The following is a 14,560-nucleotide window of genomic DNA, read 5'->3' on the forward strand; positions in this document are numbered from 1 at the left end:
GGCTGCTCCATGCACCACGACGGCTGCCCCTGAAACAACCACTGCTGCTCCTTGCACCACGACGGCTGCTCCATGCACCACGACGGCTGCTCCTGAAACAACCACTGCTGCTCCATGCACTACGACGGCTGCCCCTGAAACAACCACTGCTGCTCCTTGCACCACGACGGCTGCACCTGAAACCACGACGGCTGCTCCATGCACCACTACCGCTGCCCCATGCACCACTACCGCTGCTCCTGGCACCACCACCGCTGCTCCTTGCACCACCACCGCTGCCCCTGAAACCACGACGGCTGCTCCTGGCACCACGACGGCTGCCCCTGAAACCACCACGGCTGCTCCATGCACCACTACCGCTGCTCCTGGCACCACCACCGCTGCCCCTGAAACGACCACCGCTGCTCCATGCACCACGACGGCTGCTCCTGGCACCACCACCGCTGCTCCTGGCACCACCACCGCTGCTCCTGGCACCACCACCGCTGCTCCTGGCACCACCACCGCTGCTCCTGGCACCACTACGGCTGCTCCTGGCACCACTACGGCTGCTCCTGGCACCACGACGGCTGCTCCTGGCACCACCACCGCTGCTCCATGCACCACCACTGCTGCCCCTGAAACAACCACTGCTGCTCCTGGCACCACCACCGCTGCTCCTGGCACCACCACCGCTGGTCCTGGCACTACTACATCTTCCCCTGTCTACACGACCAAGGCTCCTTCGCCTACATCGATCCCTGTCCCAACCTCGGCGACTCCTACCTACCCCACCAAAGCCCCTAGTACCTTTTCGCCCATTTGCGACATCCCCAAGAACGAAGGGCCAGTGCCGACCAACCCTCCTGCTGCCAAGTGCACCGAAGTCTCTGTCGTTGGTGACGCTACTTACTGCTTGGCTGGCGCCGTTTGCAGTGGCTCGGGTTCCCTGCCCGCCGGTGTTGGATGCCCCAAGAAGGGCGACGTTGCCGTCAAGGATTGCCACAAGCACTTAAAGTCGTACGCCGACTACTACAAGATGTGCGTTGCCCCTGTGGATGCCGTCTGCGTCAAAATTCCCTCCGGTGCTTGGGGCTGCACGTGGAGCACGGCCGACTGCTCGAAGACCCCGGCTCCCACCCCCGCGAGAACTGTCCCTGGGGCAACCACCACCCCAACCCCAGTCTACACAACCAAGTCCCCTGTCGTATCGTCGACTGCCGCCCCTGGCACGACCACCGCCGCCCCTGGCACAACCACCGCCGCCCCTGGCACGACCACTGCCGCCCCTAGCACGACCACTGCCGCCCCTAGCACCACTACTGCCGCCCCTGGCACGACCACCGCCGCGCCAGACACCACCACTGCCGCCCCAGACACCACAACGCCTTCGTACCCCACGAAGATGCCCTCGACCACCCATCACCCCACGACTCTCCGTCCTACTCACAAGCCAACGGAAACTCCGTACGCTACCACGACGACGCCGCGCCCCACGACTCTCCGTCCTACTCACAAGCCATCGGAAACCCCCGGCGCCACGACGACAGAAACTCCTGGGTACTCGACCCGTGCCCCCCGCCGCCAATAAATTCCAAATTGCCAGTTTGACATCAATTATATATATTTTTCATTGGTCTATTTCCAGTCTATTCGGCCGACAGCGGCATGCGCATCGGGTGGGTGGCGATGGCGGTGTGCCATGCGAGAGGATGTGGCGCGCAGGCGTCGAAGGCAGGACATGATGGAGAGTGCTGCTGAAAAACGAGACAAATACACAAACGATGCCATCCGTCGACATGGAGTCTGCGCCGCCCACATAATGTGGTGGTGGTGCTTCCTGCCACACCATTGCCACAGATCAACTAGATACAAGGATGCGACCGTGCAAATCACAGTACTTTGACGGCGACGGGCAAACGAGCATCGGTACGATCGACATGTACCCCACCACACGACGTCGATGCGCTAGCACGACTCGACCGAACAAAACGGCATGGAGTTTGTCCGACTTAGGCCAACACTGGCGTTTGCTTTTTAGCAGGTTGGGCGGACGAGATCGCGACGTCACTTTGGTCGACGTGGCTGCCATCGACCGTCATGGGAAGGAGCGCAGTACGTGCACCCACGACGGACTCGACCACCACGTTGTCAACTACAACGACACAACAAATGATTGGGCGTCGGACGGACCAGTGTACCTGGCACGACAGGGAATTGCGCGTCGAGGGCTTCCGCTTCCAACGCTTCGATGGCCGCCAGTTCGTCCAAGATGGATTCGTCGTCATCCACAGATAGCGATCCACCGATCAAGCGCCCGATTTCCTACTCGCGACAAGTCAATCCATGCCAACGACATGCCATGGTGTACATCGGCTCTCGCCTGCGCTTCGTGGGTATCGAGCATGAGCTCTTCCACGGCCTCGACCGTCATCTCCTTGTGGACTGCGTCCAAGACCGAGTTCCCAGCTTTGAGGCCTTCGAAAATCTACCAGGACGAGCTCACACACATGCGATCATGCCGCGCGAGTGGTACCTGGAGCTGCTGCGACTCCCACTCGACGCTGTCGACCATGTGGAGGACATTCATGAGGTGCGTGTCGGCCTGTTCGATCTGCTGCTGCTTGAACTTTCGAAGTTGGAGACACAGCTTCGCCCGGTCGCGCAGCTTCTTCTCCAGCAACTGCTTGGCTTTCTCCGTCAACTGAGCGGCCTCTTGCTCGAGAAGCGCTTGGTACTTCTTGAGGCGATCTCGCGACGCCTTCAGTTCTAGCACAGCTTTGTCCTTGGAAGACACTTGGTTCTGTGCACGCTGGCGATTAGCTGTCTGCCTCGCCGTCGGACCCGACGACGACGAGATCGGCGGCGGCGCGTTCGCCTTCTTCCCAAACAAGTTGCCCATGGCAAGTGTAACTATTCTTGTCGAGTTCCGACCTCAATATTTTGACCAAATATCCAAGTCGATCATGCGATACGAAACTTCCACCAATCAGACAGCTTAAATCCAGAATAGCCTGTTACATTTAATATATTTTTGCGTCTGAGAGTAGTTCATTTGAGTGCCGTGTTGAATTTATTGGGTTTTGTCCGAAAATTCGCAGTGTTCGATATCCGTCAAAACAGTCATATGGATGGCATATTTTGATCGATGAACACACGGATGCATGCCACCGACGACGCCGACGGTGGCGTCGACGACGGCAAGTCGCTTCTGTCTCTGCAGAATGCGGACGAAAACGGCACACCGTACTACAGGTCGTGGCATGGTAGCCATTGGTTCTTCTTCAGCGGCCGCATTGTCGTGCATCAACGGCAGTGGAAGTGCTCGTTGGCAACGTGGGCCTTCATCACGGGAATCGTTGCCGGCTTTGTCCATTTTGTGTACTCTCGATGTCGGCGTACACGTTGTGTCTGGCTCAGTCTCACCGTCTTAGGTCCATCTCTGCCCTCTCTCCATCGTTGAGCACAACCATGATCGTACTCTACTTGAACGTCCTGGTTTGGTTCGGCTTCACAGCATTCCGCGACCCGGGTAAGACCACGGCCACGCACACGCGCGCTTTTCAGCCTACGACAGGACTTGTACCCCAACGATACGACCAACTCATTCAAACTGAAATCGCCCCCGACCGCTTCTGCACGATATGCCTCGTTTGTGCAGCTCTCTTTGGTCGCATGCCCTCAATTCCTATGTCAGGTAAACAAGCCCCCGCGAAGAAGCCATTGTAGCACTTGCAATTGCTGCGTGGATGGGTTCGATCACCAGTACGTTACCGCGCGATACTCTCCATCTAACTCGTCTCCAGCTGCCCCTGGTACGGCACACCAGTCCATCGCCCCTCTGACGCCCCCGACACATCAGGACTGGCAACTGCGTCGGCCGGCGCAACTACCGGTCATTCATGGCGTTTTTGCTCGCATGCATCGCCGCGTCCGGGTTTGCGTGTGGGACACTCGCGTGGTTTACAATCGATCAGTGTGTTGTGCATCACGTGCCCTTTCACTCGTGTACGTTCGTTTTGTTGGTGCGTTGCTAAGAGCAACTCGACTAGTTTTCCAGCAATTCGTCCTTGTCCCGCCCTTGCTCTACGTCACTGCCGCCGTGTCGGCGTTCTTGATCGGGTTTGCTGTCTACCACTGCCGTCTCATTTCGATGCACCTGACCACGAACGAATATCTTCGCCATGCGCCGCCTTCCCTCTCCGAACCCACGACGCAATCGTCTTGGGCCGACAACTGGATGCTGTTCCTGACGTCCCCCATCCCCCCAAGGCATGTGCCCCACGTCCCGTGTGGCTGAAACCCGACTACTTTTGTAGCAAAGTCGTGCACAACGCCCCCTCCATCGACGCGGTCGTGGTTTGATGCTGAGCTCAGTGTATTTCTCGCCTCTTTGGCCACATTCTTGGACGATCTCCTTGTAGCAACCCATGAGAATGTTGCATTTCACGTCGTGGCTATCGCTTTGCTTTGGCGATCTCCAGCGTGCAACAACTGTGAATACCTTTCAAACGTACGCTCGTGGTAAGAGCGACTGCACGAATAAACGAACGCAGACAACGAATCGCTTGCGAATTGCAAACGCCCAGGTATCGACGGGGTTTCAGCCCATTCTCGCAATCCTTCGATTTCGGCTCTATGGGGCGGCCCAGCACATCATACACACCACCGTACACCATTCGTCGAGTACAGCACCACCTAGGCGCCACTTGGCGACCGCTGCATGCATTCGCTTGCCGCTCGGCTTGTCCGCGACACCCCACTCAACGAGGGAATACGCCATCAACTTGTACAGGAATTGCTTCGACGTATGCATTTATAGAGGTTACAATAAAATCCGGATCTTTATCCGGACGATCTTTCCAAATGTCCATGTCATTTGCCATGCTGCAGGAAGTGCTCGAGTTCCTCCGCTTGAGCCACACGGAGGAATGCGACGGCGAGCTGCTCACCCCGTTCTGCGACCCGTATGAGTTCTACATGGCACTGAGTGTAGTCGTCGGGACGATATGCATCGCGGGGATGATGGCCGGTCTTACGATGGGCCTGCTCAGTCTTGACAAACTCAACCTCCAGATCTTGCAGCTTGAAGGATCTGACGTTGAGAAAGAACGTGCGAGTCGCGTGCTGCCGCTCATTCAGCGGCATCATCGACTACTCGTGACGTTGCTTCTCTTCAACGCGGCCGCAAACGAGGCATTGCCAGTCTTTCTTGCCCGCCTCGTCCCCGAGACCCAAGCCATTGTAATTTCTGTCACGTCGGTCCTGTTGTTTGGAGAAATCCTTCCGTCGGCCGTGTTCACAGGAAAGAGCCAACTCGCGATTGCAGCGGGATTTGTTCCGTTTGTCGAGCTCCTGATGGCGCTCGCGTTCCCCCTCGCGTACCCCATCTCCAAGATGCTCGACTGGTGTGTCGGCGAGGACCACGACGTGACTCGGTACAAGCGTAAGGAACTCAAAGCACTAGTTGCGCTGCAGAAGGAAGCACGTCCGTTGCCATCGCGTGGCTCGATGCTGTCATTCTCCCCGTCCAAAAACGCAATGAAGGCGCGGCGGTCGGCAGCAATCTACAGCGCCGTCGCCGACCCAGGCATGAACCACGACAGCGACCCCGACGAAGGGCACCAACCTCACGCCACCCACTTACACACGGACGAAGTCACAATCATCCACGGCGCGTTGGACCTTACGGCCAAAACCGTGCGCGACGTGATGGTGCCGTGGTCCGAAGTGTTTATGCTGGACGAAGACTGCCGACTGACCAAGGACTGCTTGGCGCACATTCTCTCCTCCGGCCATTCACGCATTCCAGTGTACAGGCACCATCGCGTCAATGTCGTCGGTACGTCATACGTGGCACGCTGTCAAGGCAGGACGACCAGATTTGTGCATGCTTCGACTCGATCGTGCGTTTGTGCGAATAATTCTGGACCGGCAAGCATGCAGAAACCTGATGCAATCGTAGGACTGCTGTTGGTGAAGCGATTGATTGTACTCGATCCGTCCGATGCGCGACCCATTCGAGAGCTCATGCTGAAGAAGCCGATCGTTGTGTCACCGGACTTTAGCTGCTACGCTGTCCTGAACGAGTTTCAAAAGGGACGGAGTCACATGGCGCTGATCACGCCCCAAGTGGGGTACGTGCAGCACTGCTGGGTTACCGGCGTGCAGCTCGACGGGTCGGACGTCGACTTTGTCGGCATCGTCACGATCGAAGACGTGGTTGAAGAGCTCATTCAGGAGGAAATCCAAGATGAAACGGACCGATACCGAGTCGATGCCAATGCCCGGCGGTTCGCGGCCCAGACTCGAGGACTCCGCAAGTGCGCGACCAGACTCAGCGCATGGGCATCGCGCGCCCGACGACGCGTGCAGTTACGTCGCGCCAAAAGTGTCAAGCGCATGTCCATCACACCCCGCGTCCCCATGCTCAAGCGGCATTCCGTCGACCACGTCGTTGCCGGCGGCGAAGTCCACAGTGTGAGTGTACCAAGCCCCACGTGGGCAATCACGATCCCAACCGAGGCATCCCCGCTCTTGTCCAGGAAGCCGCCCAAGTAGTGTACTCTAGTAACGTTTCGCGACAAGGATTCTCACATGACATGAACAGCGCGAGAGTGTACGCGGTAATGGCGGCGAACGACGCCTGCAGTTCACACCATGGCACTCACGCTGGGACGCCGGTCCCAAGCATCGGAGCCCTCGAAACCCTCCATTACCGAGGGGCCACGTGCTCCAACCTTCAACGAGCTCATGGATATGTTCGCATGCAAATACTGCTTGTGATGCGGTGCCATGGCGCACCACCATTGGCATGGGGCTTATCTGCGTCATCCATTCGAGCCCAGTTGAATTGCAAAACCATATCTATATACACAACTGCGTGCACGTCGACACAGGTCGTTCCATCGATCGTTGTGTTTCTTCGCGACGCGCCGAGTTAGCAAGCCCACACTTGACTCGTTCCTGACGTGAGCTGTGGGTTGTCGGCATTGGGCCGTTTGAGAGGATGGTTCGAGTACACCCCTGTGAAAGGAGCAGGTTGCCTCAATAGGGACAGCGGGACAGCGATGCGACCAAGTGAGTCGACCGTCATGGAGTGGCGACTCGTCTTTGGCGGAAAAACGTGAGCTGACAGCGCCATGTCAATCACTTGCTGTTTGTCTACGACTCCGCCTTGCCAGTGTTCGACCATGATGGAAGTGTCCGAGAGATAGTCGACAAGGACGCATGGTAACTGATGGAGTTGGAGCAGCTGAGCGACGCGGTGGCGATGATGGCCGTCCAGGATCGCGCCTGTCTTGATGTCGACCAGGAGGGGTCGAACGTATGCGCCCCATGCCAGCGTCGCAGCCAACAGTGCTTCCACGTGGTCGATAGATACAATCGCTTCATGAGGCTTGAGCCACTCGACTTTGACGAGGTGGACGTGTGGAAGCGACTGGAGTCGGAACGAAGCGTCGTCATGGTCTACATACACGTCGTGTACATGAGCGTGAGGCGAACACAGCAGAAGGGACGGTGGAGTGAGAGAGAGGGCTGTCGGTACCTGCAGCAGGGAGCTCCTTCATTCTTGCTCGGTGTTCCTGACAGTAGAGACCGCCGACTAAATGGTCCCGCCAAGGCCGAACCGTTGCGACGGTTTCAGATTGCCTAAAATGGCCGTTTGTATTGGAGTGTACGACCAGTACGAACCAGGGACTTTGTACAATGTACTATTCGATTGAAAAAAGAATGGAATATTCGGTTGAAGGAACGTACGCATCGTTAATGTACGATGTTGAAGTTGGTGGATTCGGCCAAGTTAGTCGTCTATCACAACGTGCACTGGCGACGTCTCGATGGCTCCTCGAGTCGCTTCATTCGAGCCTTTGCCTTGTCTGGTATTTGCCAGATAGCCCTTAAACTTGTCCACTGCCCGCTGCACCCCTCGCTCACGCGCGAGGACGGTTTTGGTGGGAGGGCGCCCTGGCGCATCGCTTTCGTCTATGATTTCCTCCATGATGATTTCTTCCAGGACGTCTTCGATCGTGACGACTCCGAGAATTTCCACGGCCGACGGATCGATGTCAGAGTTTGACTGCCAGCATGCCGACACAACGTCCTAATGGAATCCTGTCATGAGTTTACCCCCGCGACACAAATGACCGCCGCACCGTTTGCGCCGTAACGAGGGCCATGTGACTCCTGCCTTCCTGAAACACATTCAAAATTGAATAGCACGAATGGTCGGGGGCAATGACGATGGGACGGCGGAGCATCAAATGTTTGAGTGGTTTTTCCTCGGCGGGGTTGAGGACTATCAGCCGCTTCACGAGCAACAGGCCGACCTGCATGTGATGTCAGCCATCCAAGCGCTTCCAAGGGATTGTGTGGTGCACACAGCACGCATAGCCGGGGGCACAGTACCACGTTTGTTCGATGGCCCTTGTACACGGGGATGCGAGAGTACCCGCTCGCCAGGATGCGCACCATCACGGCGTCGTTGAGTTTTTCTTCAACGTCCAGCATGAAAACGTTGTCAAACGGCGTCATGATCATTTGCACAGTTTTCGTGCTCATGTCCATCGCGCCATGGATAATGGCGACTTCGTCGTTGAGAAGGGTCGTGCCTGGGAGATTTGGCAACGTTAACATCGACCTGTTTGGGCCAAAGCACTGCCAACTCACTCGTCATGGAAGGCCGCTGCGTCATGACCGTCTGGCCGTCATCTGTCGGGAGCGGCGGGGCGGTGGCTGGCAAGGTAGGTTCGTGATCGACGAGGAGCGGGGTCGTGGCATCGTATAGCATCTTGCCCAACAACGGCAACGACTGCGCTTTCGCAGCAGCGCCATGCTGTGGCTTGGTTGTGTCGTTTTCGAGCTGTTTGAGGCTTTTTCGATGGTGCAGAGCGACGAGCGCCTTGAGCTCCTTGCGCTTGTACCTGACAGAGCAAGTCATTCATCAAACGAGTGCTGCCTTCAACGTGGGGTACTTACCTGGATACGTGGTGGTCGTCACCGAGAACACAGTCGAGGGCTTTCGCGATCGGCCACGCAACCGGCAATGCCATCCACATGAGTAATCGAACGATGGGCACCAGGGTCGCCGCAATCGTGAGCTGCGCCTTGCCGGTGAAGATGGCGGACGGGAGGATTTCCCCAAAGAAGAGGACACACGACACCGAGATCACGACTGCGTACGTGTCGGGAACGATGCGCGCGAGAAAGACAGGGAGGGCTTCGTTGGCGATCGCGTTGAACAAAAGCAGCGAGACGAGGACGCGGTGGTGCTGCTTGACGACGGGCAGGAGCCGCGTCGCGTACGTTTTCTCGTCATCGGACCCTGTCGTTTCCAGGATTTGCAAGTTGAGTTGGTCGAGGCTGAGCAGGCCCATGGTCAGTCCTGCTATCGTCCCTGCCATCACGACCAGCCCCACCGACACGAACAGGGCAAAGTAAAACCCGTGGGGGTCGCACGCCACCGTCAAGAGCGCGGTCGGGTCACACGTCTCGCCCACGGTGCCTCGGTGCACCAGCGCAGTCGAGTTCATGTCGATATCCAGTCGCACGACAGCTACACAGTCGCAACCTTTCGTGCAATTGCCGAACAACCGTTTCAACAAAGGGGTGGCTACCAACCACACTCTTGTGGCGTCTCCGAGCGGCCCTCGGCATCGTCTCCGCCACGAGCTTGGATGCACTCCTTTTCCCCACGGCGGCGGGGGGGGGTCGGTTTCCACCACGATGTGCGGGGGAGGTTTGTCTAGCTTGACGCTGTTCGTGGCACTCGGTCAGCGCGGCTCATGAACGTAGTACAGGCGACGATAGCTCTTTCGACCATTGTGCTCGGCCGAGTAGACCGACGCGCGTCTTTGCAGGAGGACGTGGCGCGAACAAGACATTTCTGCTTGGTTTATCACTTGAAATTACGCTTAGAGAACGCCATGGCACTTGGGGCGGTGCTGTAGACTGGCGTTCGTCGATACACAAACAGTCGTCCTCCATTTACACGGCGCTTCCTTCCGACGACTCGCCAATCGAGATCTCGACATGCTCATTGTGGCGGCTTCGCACACGAGCGAGCATAGTTTTGAACTTGATCGTGGCGCGTTGGAGCCCCCGCTGGCGCACGTGGTCCATATACGTGTCCGCGGAATGGGGCGAGTCGCTTTCATCCACGATCTCTTCCATAATGAGTTCCTCCAGCACATCTTCAATCGTCACGATGCCGAGCATATCCACGACGGCCGGGTCGATGTCGGCATTGCCCTTCCAGCACGCCGTGACAAGGTCTTTCTGCGGCGTCACCAACGCAAAGTGACTGCGGCCCTCTTGGAACAGATTTAGAATCGAGTAACACGAATGGTCGGGCGAAATAACGATGGGGCGGCGCAGAATCAAGTCTTTCAATGGCTTTTCCTCGGCCGGGTTGAGTACGATCAGCCGCTTCACCAGCAACAGACCAACCTACATCAGGACGACCCATGAATCGGTGTGCGAGCGCCAACGACGGCAACGTACCACGTTATTCCGGTGGCCCTTGTACACGGGGATGCGAGAGTACCCGCTCGCTAGGATACGCACCATCACGGCATCGTTGAGCCGTTCTTCGACGTCCAGCATAAACACTTTGTCGTAAGGCGTCATGATCATCTGGACGGTTTTCGTGCTCATGTCCATCGCGCCGTGGATGATGGCGACCTCGTCGTTATGGAGGTAGTTGCCTACGCATGCGTGGCTCGGTGAGACGATCGCATTGTGGCGACAGAGCGACGGTGACGACCAGCGCGAGCGCTGCATCGTAACGTGCAGAGTCGATTGCACCTGTCATGGAGTACAACGGAGTCGCGGTGCCAAACTCGTGAGGAGGAGGGGAGTACATGGGCACTGACGGTGGCGCAGTCAACGTCGATTCGTTGGTCGCGTCCGAGTCTACAGGCAGCGCATCGTCTTCTTCTTGATCCCCCGACGACGAAAACCCGCGCGTCGTCGACAGCAGCGGAGGGGCCGTCACGTGCAGCGAGCCATACAATGCTTTGTGCTTCCCATTCGATTCTTCGATCATCGGCGTCAGCGACGACGTGGCGATGGTGAGGTCGCGAGTTGTCTTTCGAAGCCATTTTTGGCTCTGTTTATGATGTAACGCGACCAAGGCCTTCAGCTCTTTGCGCTTGTACCTATCGGAACCTTGTGAGTTGACAGCAATGTCTTTGGGTCCCTTCAAATGGACAAGTTCTGTCCAAAATGACAGCAACATGGAGACTTTTGACTCACCGGGAAAAGTCGTGGTCTTCTCCGAGCCATCGATCGAGGAGTTTGGCAATGGGACATGCGAGCGGAAACGCCACGAACATGAGGAGGCGGACAAATGGAACAAGCGCGGCAGCGATGACGAGCTGCTGTTTGCCAGTGAAGATGGCGGACGGAATAATTTCTCCAAACAGGAGCACACACGTGACGGAGATCAGGACGGCCTGCGCCTCGGTCACAATGCGCGACAGAAACACTGGAAGCGCTTCGTTTGCCGCGGCGTTGAAAAGAAGAAGCGTCACGAGGAGGAGATGGTGCTGCTTCACGATGGGCAAGAGCTTCTCAGCTTGATCTTTCTCGTCGTCGGTGCCGGACGTTTGCAGGATTTGCAGGTTGAGTTGATCCAAGCTGAGAAGGCCCATGGTGAGCCCGGCCATCATACCGGCAACGGCGATGAGCCCGATGACAGATAGTAGACATACAAGGAAGCCTTCAGGGTCACATGCAATGGTCAAGAGCTCGGACTCATCGCAGAGGGTTGTGTTCATGCGGGCGGAAAGCAGAGCGGCGGTGGCGGCGGTCGTGGACACTTGGAGATGGGATGTCAACTGCGGTCGGATGGACTGTCGTTGGGAGAGCGCGAAAACTCCACCAATCATATCTCAGAAATCCCGAATCCAGCCCTTTGATAGGTCAAAAATAATTTCATGTTTTTGCCCAAGCGATGATATGTTCATGCCGGCGTTATGCAGCCGCACGTGTCGTGACAATGAAAAGGATTGGTTGAAATGCATTTCTTTTCAGCCAATGAAGTCTGTCTATATCCACATCCATTATATGGATTGGCTATAATTGAGGGTCATGCAATGATTTTTCCACACTCGACAGTTTTTTCGAAAACCTAGGCTAGGCCGACGCGCGCACGAGGTCGACGGCCGTGCGGTAGAGGGACGTCGTGTTGAGAGGGTTGCCGGGGAAGGCGGGGCTGTACGTGGCAGGCACAAAGGTGTACTCGAGGGGAAGCAGGGTCTCGTTCCACACGGTCTTCCACGGCGAGATGGCGACCAAGGCAAAGTTGAATGTCGCGTCCGCGTACAAGTCGGAGATGTTGGCCAACGGTTGAGGTACAAGCGGGTTCATCTCGACGCCCAGCGCCACGGCATCGTCATAGAGAGCACCCTACCACCAGTCATGACCTTCCATCCCATCATCGTCGAGCAATCGTACCGTGTTATACACTTGGCCGCCCGGAAACGAAAAGAACTGCTGGGGCGCGTCCTTGTACCCGCCAAACGCGACTGTCTTGGCCAGGTTGTGCTCCTGAATAAAGCTCGAGAAGACAGAGCACGTGCTGCCGCAGTACCCGTGCGACACAAGGATCACATATTCCGGCGACAGGCCCTTGAAATTGGCGCCTGGGGGCGGAAAGAAGTCGTTGTAGGAGCTGCACCCGTAGTACAAGCCCTGGGTCACGTCGCCCAGGACAGTGTTGGCCACCTGCATCCAAACGTGAACTCCACAACCCCAACGCTGAAACGCACCCCGTTCGTCGCCCACGACGCATCCAAGAACTGGCGCTTCGTGGTCGTGCTGTACCACTGGTTCGGGCAGAATTCGCTCGAGCAGCTGCCGGGGTCCGTGCGGAGCAATGCTTCGCCCTGCGTCGCCAGCAACGATACGAGTGGGCTCGCTTGGACATGGTACACAGCTTCCGTGTGGGGCCCAACGCCTTCCCGCGGCCCGGGCAAGTCGAGCTGGGGAAACAAGTACCGAATCGTGGCATACCCCAAACAAATATCGCCGCCACCGTTGCCGGTCAAATCCAAGATCAACGTCGACTTGTTCGTGAGGGTGAACTCAGTTAAAGCGTCCGTCACGTTGGCTGAAAAGTCTTGAGTGAACGATCCGTTGTCGTCGCCGCCGATCGCAGAAAACCCGGCAATCTTGAGCACCCCGACCGAGTTGTCCATCGCATCGTACGACACTACCGGCGTCGGTTCAAACAAACTGTGGTAGATCAAATGGCGGACGAGCCGTTCAAAGTAGTGCTCGAGCTTGCCGTTGTGGCTCGCCGGCGGAGCACGACCTGCAGGCACGTGAATCGTTGGAAAGATGAAGCTGGCTACCAGGTTTGGCGACTCCATTGAGCCCAATCCAGTTGTACGTGACAGTCTTGGTCGAGTTGGTCGCGGCATGGTACACCGAGTACTCGACAAACGACTTGGTCGGCAAGTCCAGCGAGCTCAGGGGGCGGTACACAAACTGTCCACGACCCGTGCCAAAGCCAGACACGGCCAGGTTGAAGCGCGTCCCGCCATCCTTGAGGATGCCTACGTGGTCGTCCGCGAAGGCTTGGAGAGCGTTCAGCGCAGGTTCGCCGTCGATCTCGACGACTTCCCACCCGACAACGTCGAAATCATGGGCGTCGGTGGGGAAGAATTCGCGGTAAACGTTGACTTCGGTCGCGTCCGGCTTGCTAAACTGGATAATCTACACAACACGTTAGGTTGCCAAGGCCACGACGATCGAGGCCAACTTGTTTGCCATCGCGCACGACCGAGATGAGCGACGCAGGCTGCAGAGCGTAGAACTGCGCGTACACACTCGGCTTGTGGTAGCTCGTATGGGCGTCCTGGAGCTTCTTGAATACGTTGTACAAAGCATTTTGGAGCTCGAGATCGTTGGAATAGTCGGTCGCTTCGATGGCGGCCAACGCACCAGCCACGTCGACAGCCGCCAACGAGTACGGTCCGAACGCATGCTGGGTCTTCGAAATCTCGGTGAACACATAGCTGGGCCACTACACGTCATGGGCTCGGTCAGCCGATGGGGTGCGATGGTGCAGGGTCGGGCGTACCGTGCGGCGAATGTGCTCGAGGACCAGCGCCTTCTCCGTCGCGTTGTATGGAATCGAGTGCACGCATGTCTTGAGTTGATCGAGCGTGAGGAAGCGAGATGTCAGGCACACGTTCTTCGGCTTGGCCGCCTGTTGCTGTTGGACTGCTGCAGTCGACGTTCCCACTGTCGCTGTCAGCTGGTTGGGGCTGGACGTCGCGAGGGAGTAGAGGCCAAACGACCCGACGAGGCCCAACGCGATGACCGCCGCGATCTTGAGCGGTACGGACCGATCCTTCTTGCGCTGTTCTTTCTGCAGGAGCTGCGACGTTTCCATGGCGCTCGATGTGATCGCAAGCCAAAGTCAATCGCCCACCGCCAGCACATCGACAGGATATCATCCGGATACCGTGAGAAAGGTCGTCAATCCGAGGTCAAACCACGTTAAATACTTTGATTGGACAATGTACTGCCGTCGAAAGGCGTTGTTCAATCTCGGGTCGACAACTTCAAC

The 14,560-nt window shown here is 57.3% G+C and overlaps 8 protein-coding genes across 12 annotated transcripts; 3 read left to right on the plus strand and 5 right to left on the minus strand.

Annotated features, from left to right (window-relative positions):
- Positions 1–629: 629 nt before the first annotated feature.
- H310_11694 (hypothetical protein) lies at positions 630–1,570 on the plus strand (the record flags this gene model as incomplete). The annotated part of the gene is made up of 1 exon (XM_008878450.1): positions 630–1,570. Exon 1 carries the CDS (start codon positions 1,019–1,021, stop codon positions 1,568–1,570), a length of 552 nt encoding a protein of 183 aa, XP_008876672.1. The 5' UTR covers positions 630–1,018.
- An 8-nt stretch (positions 1,571–1,578) lies between these two features.
- Positions 1,579–2,911, minus strand: H310_11695 (hypothetical protein). The gene is made up of 4 exons (XM_008878451.1): positions 2,516–2,911; positions 2,351–2,467; positions 2,181–2,304; positions 1,579–2,134 (listed from the first exon to the last, which is right to left on the minus strand). Exons 1-4 carry the CDS (start codon positions 2,879–2,881, stop codon positions 1,992–1,994), a joined length of 750 nt encoding a protein of 249 aa, XP_008876673.1. The 5' UTR covers positions 2,882–2,911; the 3' UTR covers positions 1,579–1,991.
- Positions 2,912–3,134: 223 nt separating this feature from the next.
- On the plus strand, positions 3,135–4,553 carry H310_11696 (hypothetical protein). Its single transcript, XM_008878452.1, has 8 exons — positions 3,135–3,360; positions 3,414–3,511; positions 3,557–3,630; positions 3,677–3,744; positions 3,786–3,794; positions 3,842–3,987; positions 4,032–4,251; positions 4,299–4,553. The coding sequence occupies exons 1-8, from the start codon at positions 3,140–3,142 to the stop codon at positions 4,342–4,344; spliced, it is 882 nt and encodes a 293-aa protein (XP_008876674.1). The 5' UTR covers positions 3,135–3,139; the 3' UTR covers positions 4,345–4,553.
- Positions 4,554–4,863: 310 nt separating this feature from the next.
- H310_11697 (hypothetical protein) lies at positions 4,864–6,589 on the plus strand (the record flags this gene model as incomplete). Its single annotated transcript, XM_008878453.1, has 2 exons — positions 4,864–5,821; positions 5,945–6,589. 2 exons carry the CDS (start codon positions 4,864–4,866, stop codon positions 6,538–6,540), a joined length of 1,554 nt encoding a protein of 517 aa, XP_008876675.1. The 3' UTR covers positions 6,541–6,589.
- A 205-nt stretch (positions 6,590–6,794) lies between these two features.
- On the minus strand, positions 6,795–7,619 carry H310_11698 (hypothetical protein). Its single transcript, XM_008878454.1, has 2 exons — positions 7,529–7,619; positions 6,795–7,449 (listed from the first exon to the last, which is right to left on the minus strand). Exons 1-2 carry the CDS (start codon positions 7,548–7,550, stop codon positions 6,920–6,922), a joined length of 552 nt encoding a protein of 183 aa, XP_008876676.1. The 5' UTR covers positions 7,551–7,619; the 3' UTR covers positions 6,795–6,919.
- A 107-nt stretch (positions 7,620–7,726) lies between these two features.
- On the minus strand, positions 7,727–9,559 carry H310_11699. Of its 2 annotated transcripts, none has more exons than XM_008878455.1 (5): positions 8,959–9,559; positions 8,650–8,903; positions 8,392–8,591; positions 8,136–8,309; positions 7,727–8,083 (listed from the first exon to the last, which is right to left on the minus strand). In XM_008878455.1, the coding sequence occupies exons 1-5, from the start codon at positions 9,510–9,512 to the stop codon at positions 7,784–7,786; spliced, it is 1,482 nt and encodes a 493-aa protein (XP_008876677.1). In that variant the 5' UTR covers positions 9,513–9,559; the 3' UTR covers positions 7,727–7,783. The 2 variants fall into 2 exon arrangements, with proteins under 2 accessions (XP_008876677.1, XP_008876678.1); XM_008878456.1 differs by having other exon boundaries at positions 7,732–8,083; positions 8,389–8,591; positions 8,959–9,556.
- A 288-nt stretch (positions 9,560–9,847) lies between these two features.
- On the minus strand, positions 9,848–11,825 carry H310_11700 (hypothetical protein). The gene is made up of 4 exons (XM_008878457.1): positions 11,236–11,825; positions 10,786–11,138; positions 10,483–10,685; positions 9,848–10,428 (listed from the first exon to the last, which is right to left on the minus strand). The coding sequence occupies exons 1-4, from the start codon at positions 11,757–11,759 to the stop codon at positions 9,967–9,969; spliced, it is 1,542 nt and encodes a 513-aa protein (XP_008876679.1). The 5' UTR covers positions 11,760–11,825; the 3' UTR covers positions 9,848–9,966.
- Positions 11,826–11,993: 168 nt separating this feature from the next.
- H310_11701 (hypothetical protein) lies at positions 11,994–14,414 on the minus strand. 4 transcript variants are annotated; one of them, XM_008878461.1, is made up of 6 exons: positions 14,069–14,414; positions 13,748–14,011; positions 13,338–13,701; positions 12,753–13,297; positions 12,439–12,708; positions 11,994–12,390 (listed from the first exon to the last, which is right to left on the minus strand). In XM_008878461.1, the coding sequence occupies exons 1-6, from the start codon at positions 14,381–14,383 to the stop codon at positions 12,118–12,120; spliced, it is 2,031 nt and encodes a 676-aa protein (XP_008876683.1). In that variant the 5' UTR covers positions 14,384–14,414; the 3' UTR covers positions 11,994–12,117. The 4 variants fall into 4 exon arrangements, with proteins under 4 accessions (XP_008876683.1, XP_008876680.1, XP_008876682.1 ...); XM_008878458.1 differs by having other exon boundaries at positions 11,994–12,708; XM_008878460.1 differs by having other exon boundaries at positions 12,439–13,297.
- Between the last annotated feature and the right edge of the window lie 146 nt (positions 14,415–14,560).

Source organism: Aphanomyces invadans, assembly GCF_000520115.1.
Source record: "Aphanomyces invadans strain NJM9701 unplaced genomic scaffold supercont1.33, whole genome shotgun sequence".
NCBI lineage: Eukaryota > Oomycota > Saprolegniomycetes > Saprolegniales > Verrucalvaceae > Aphanomyces > Aphanomyces invadans.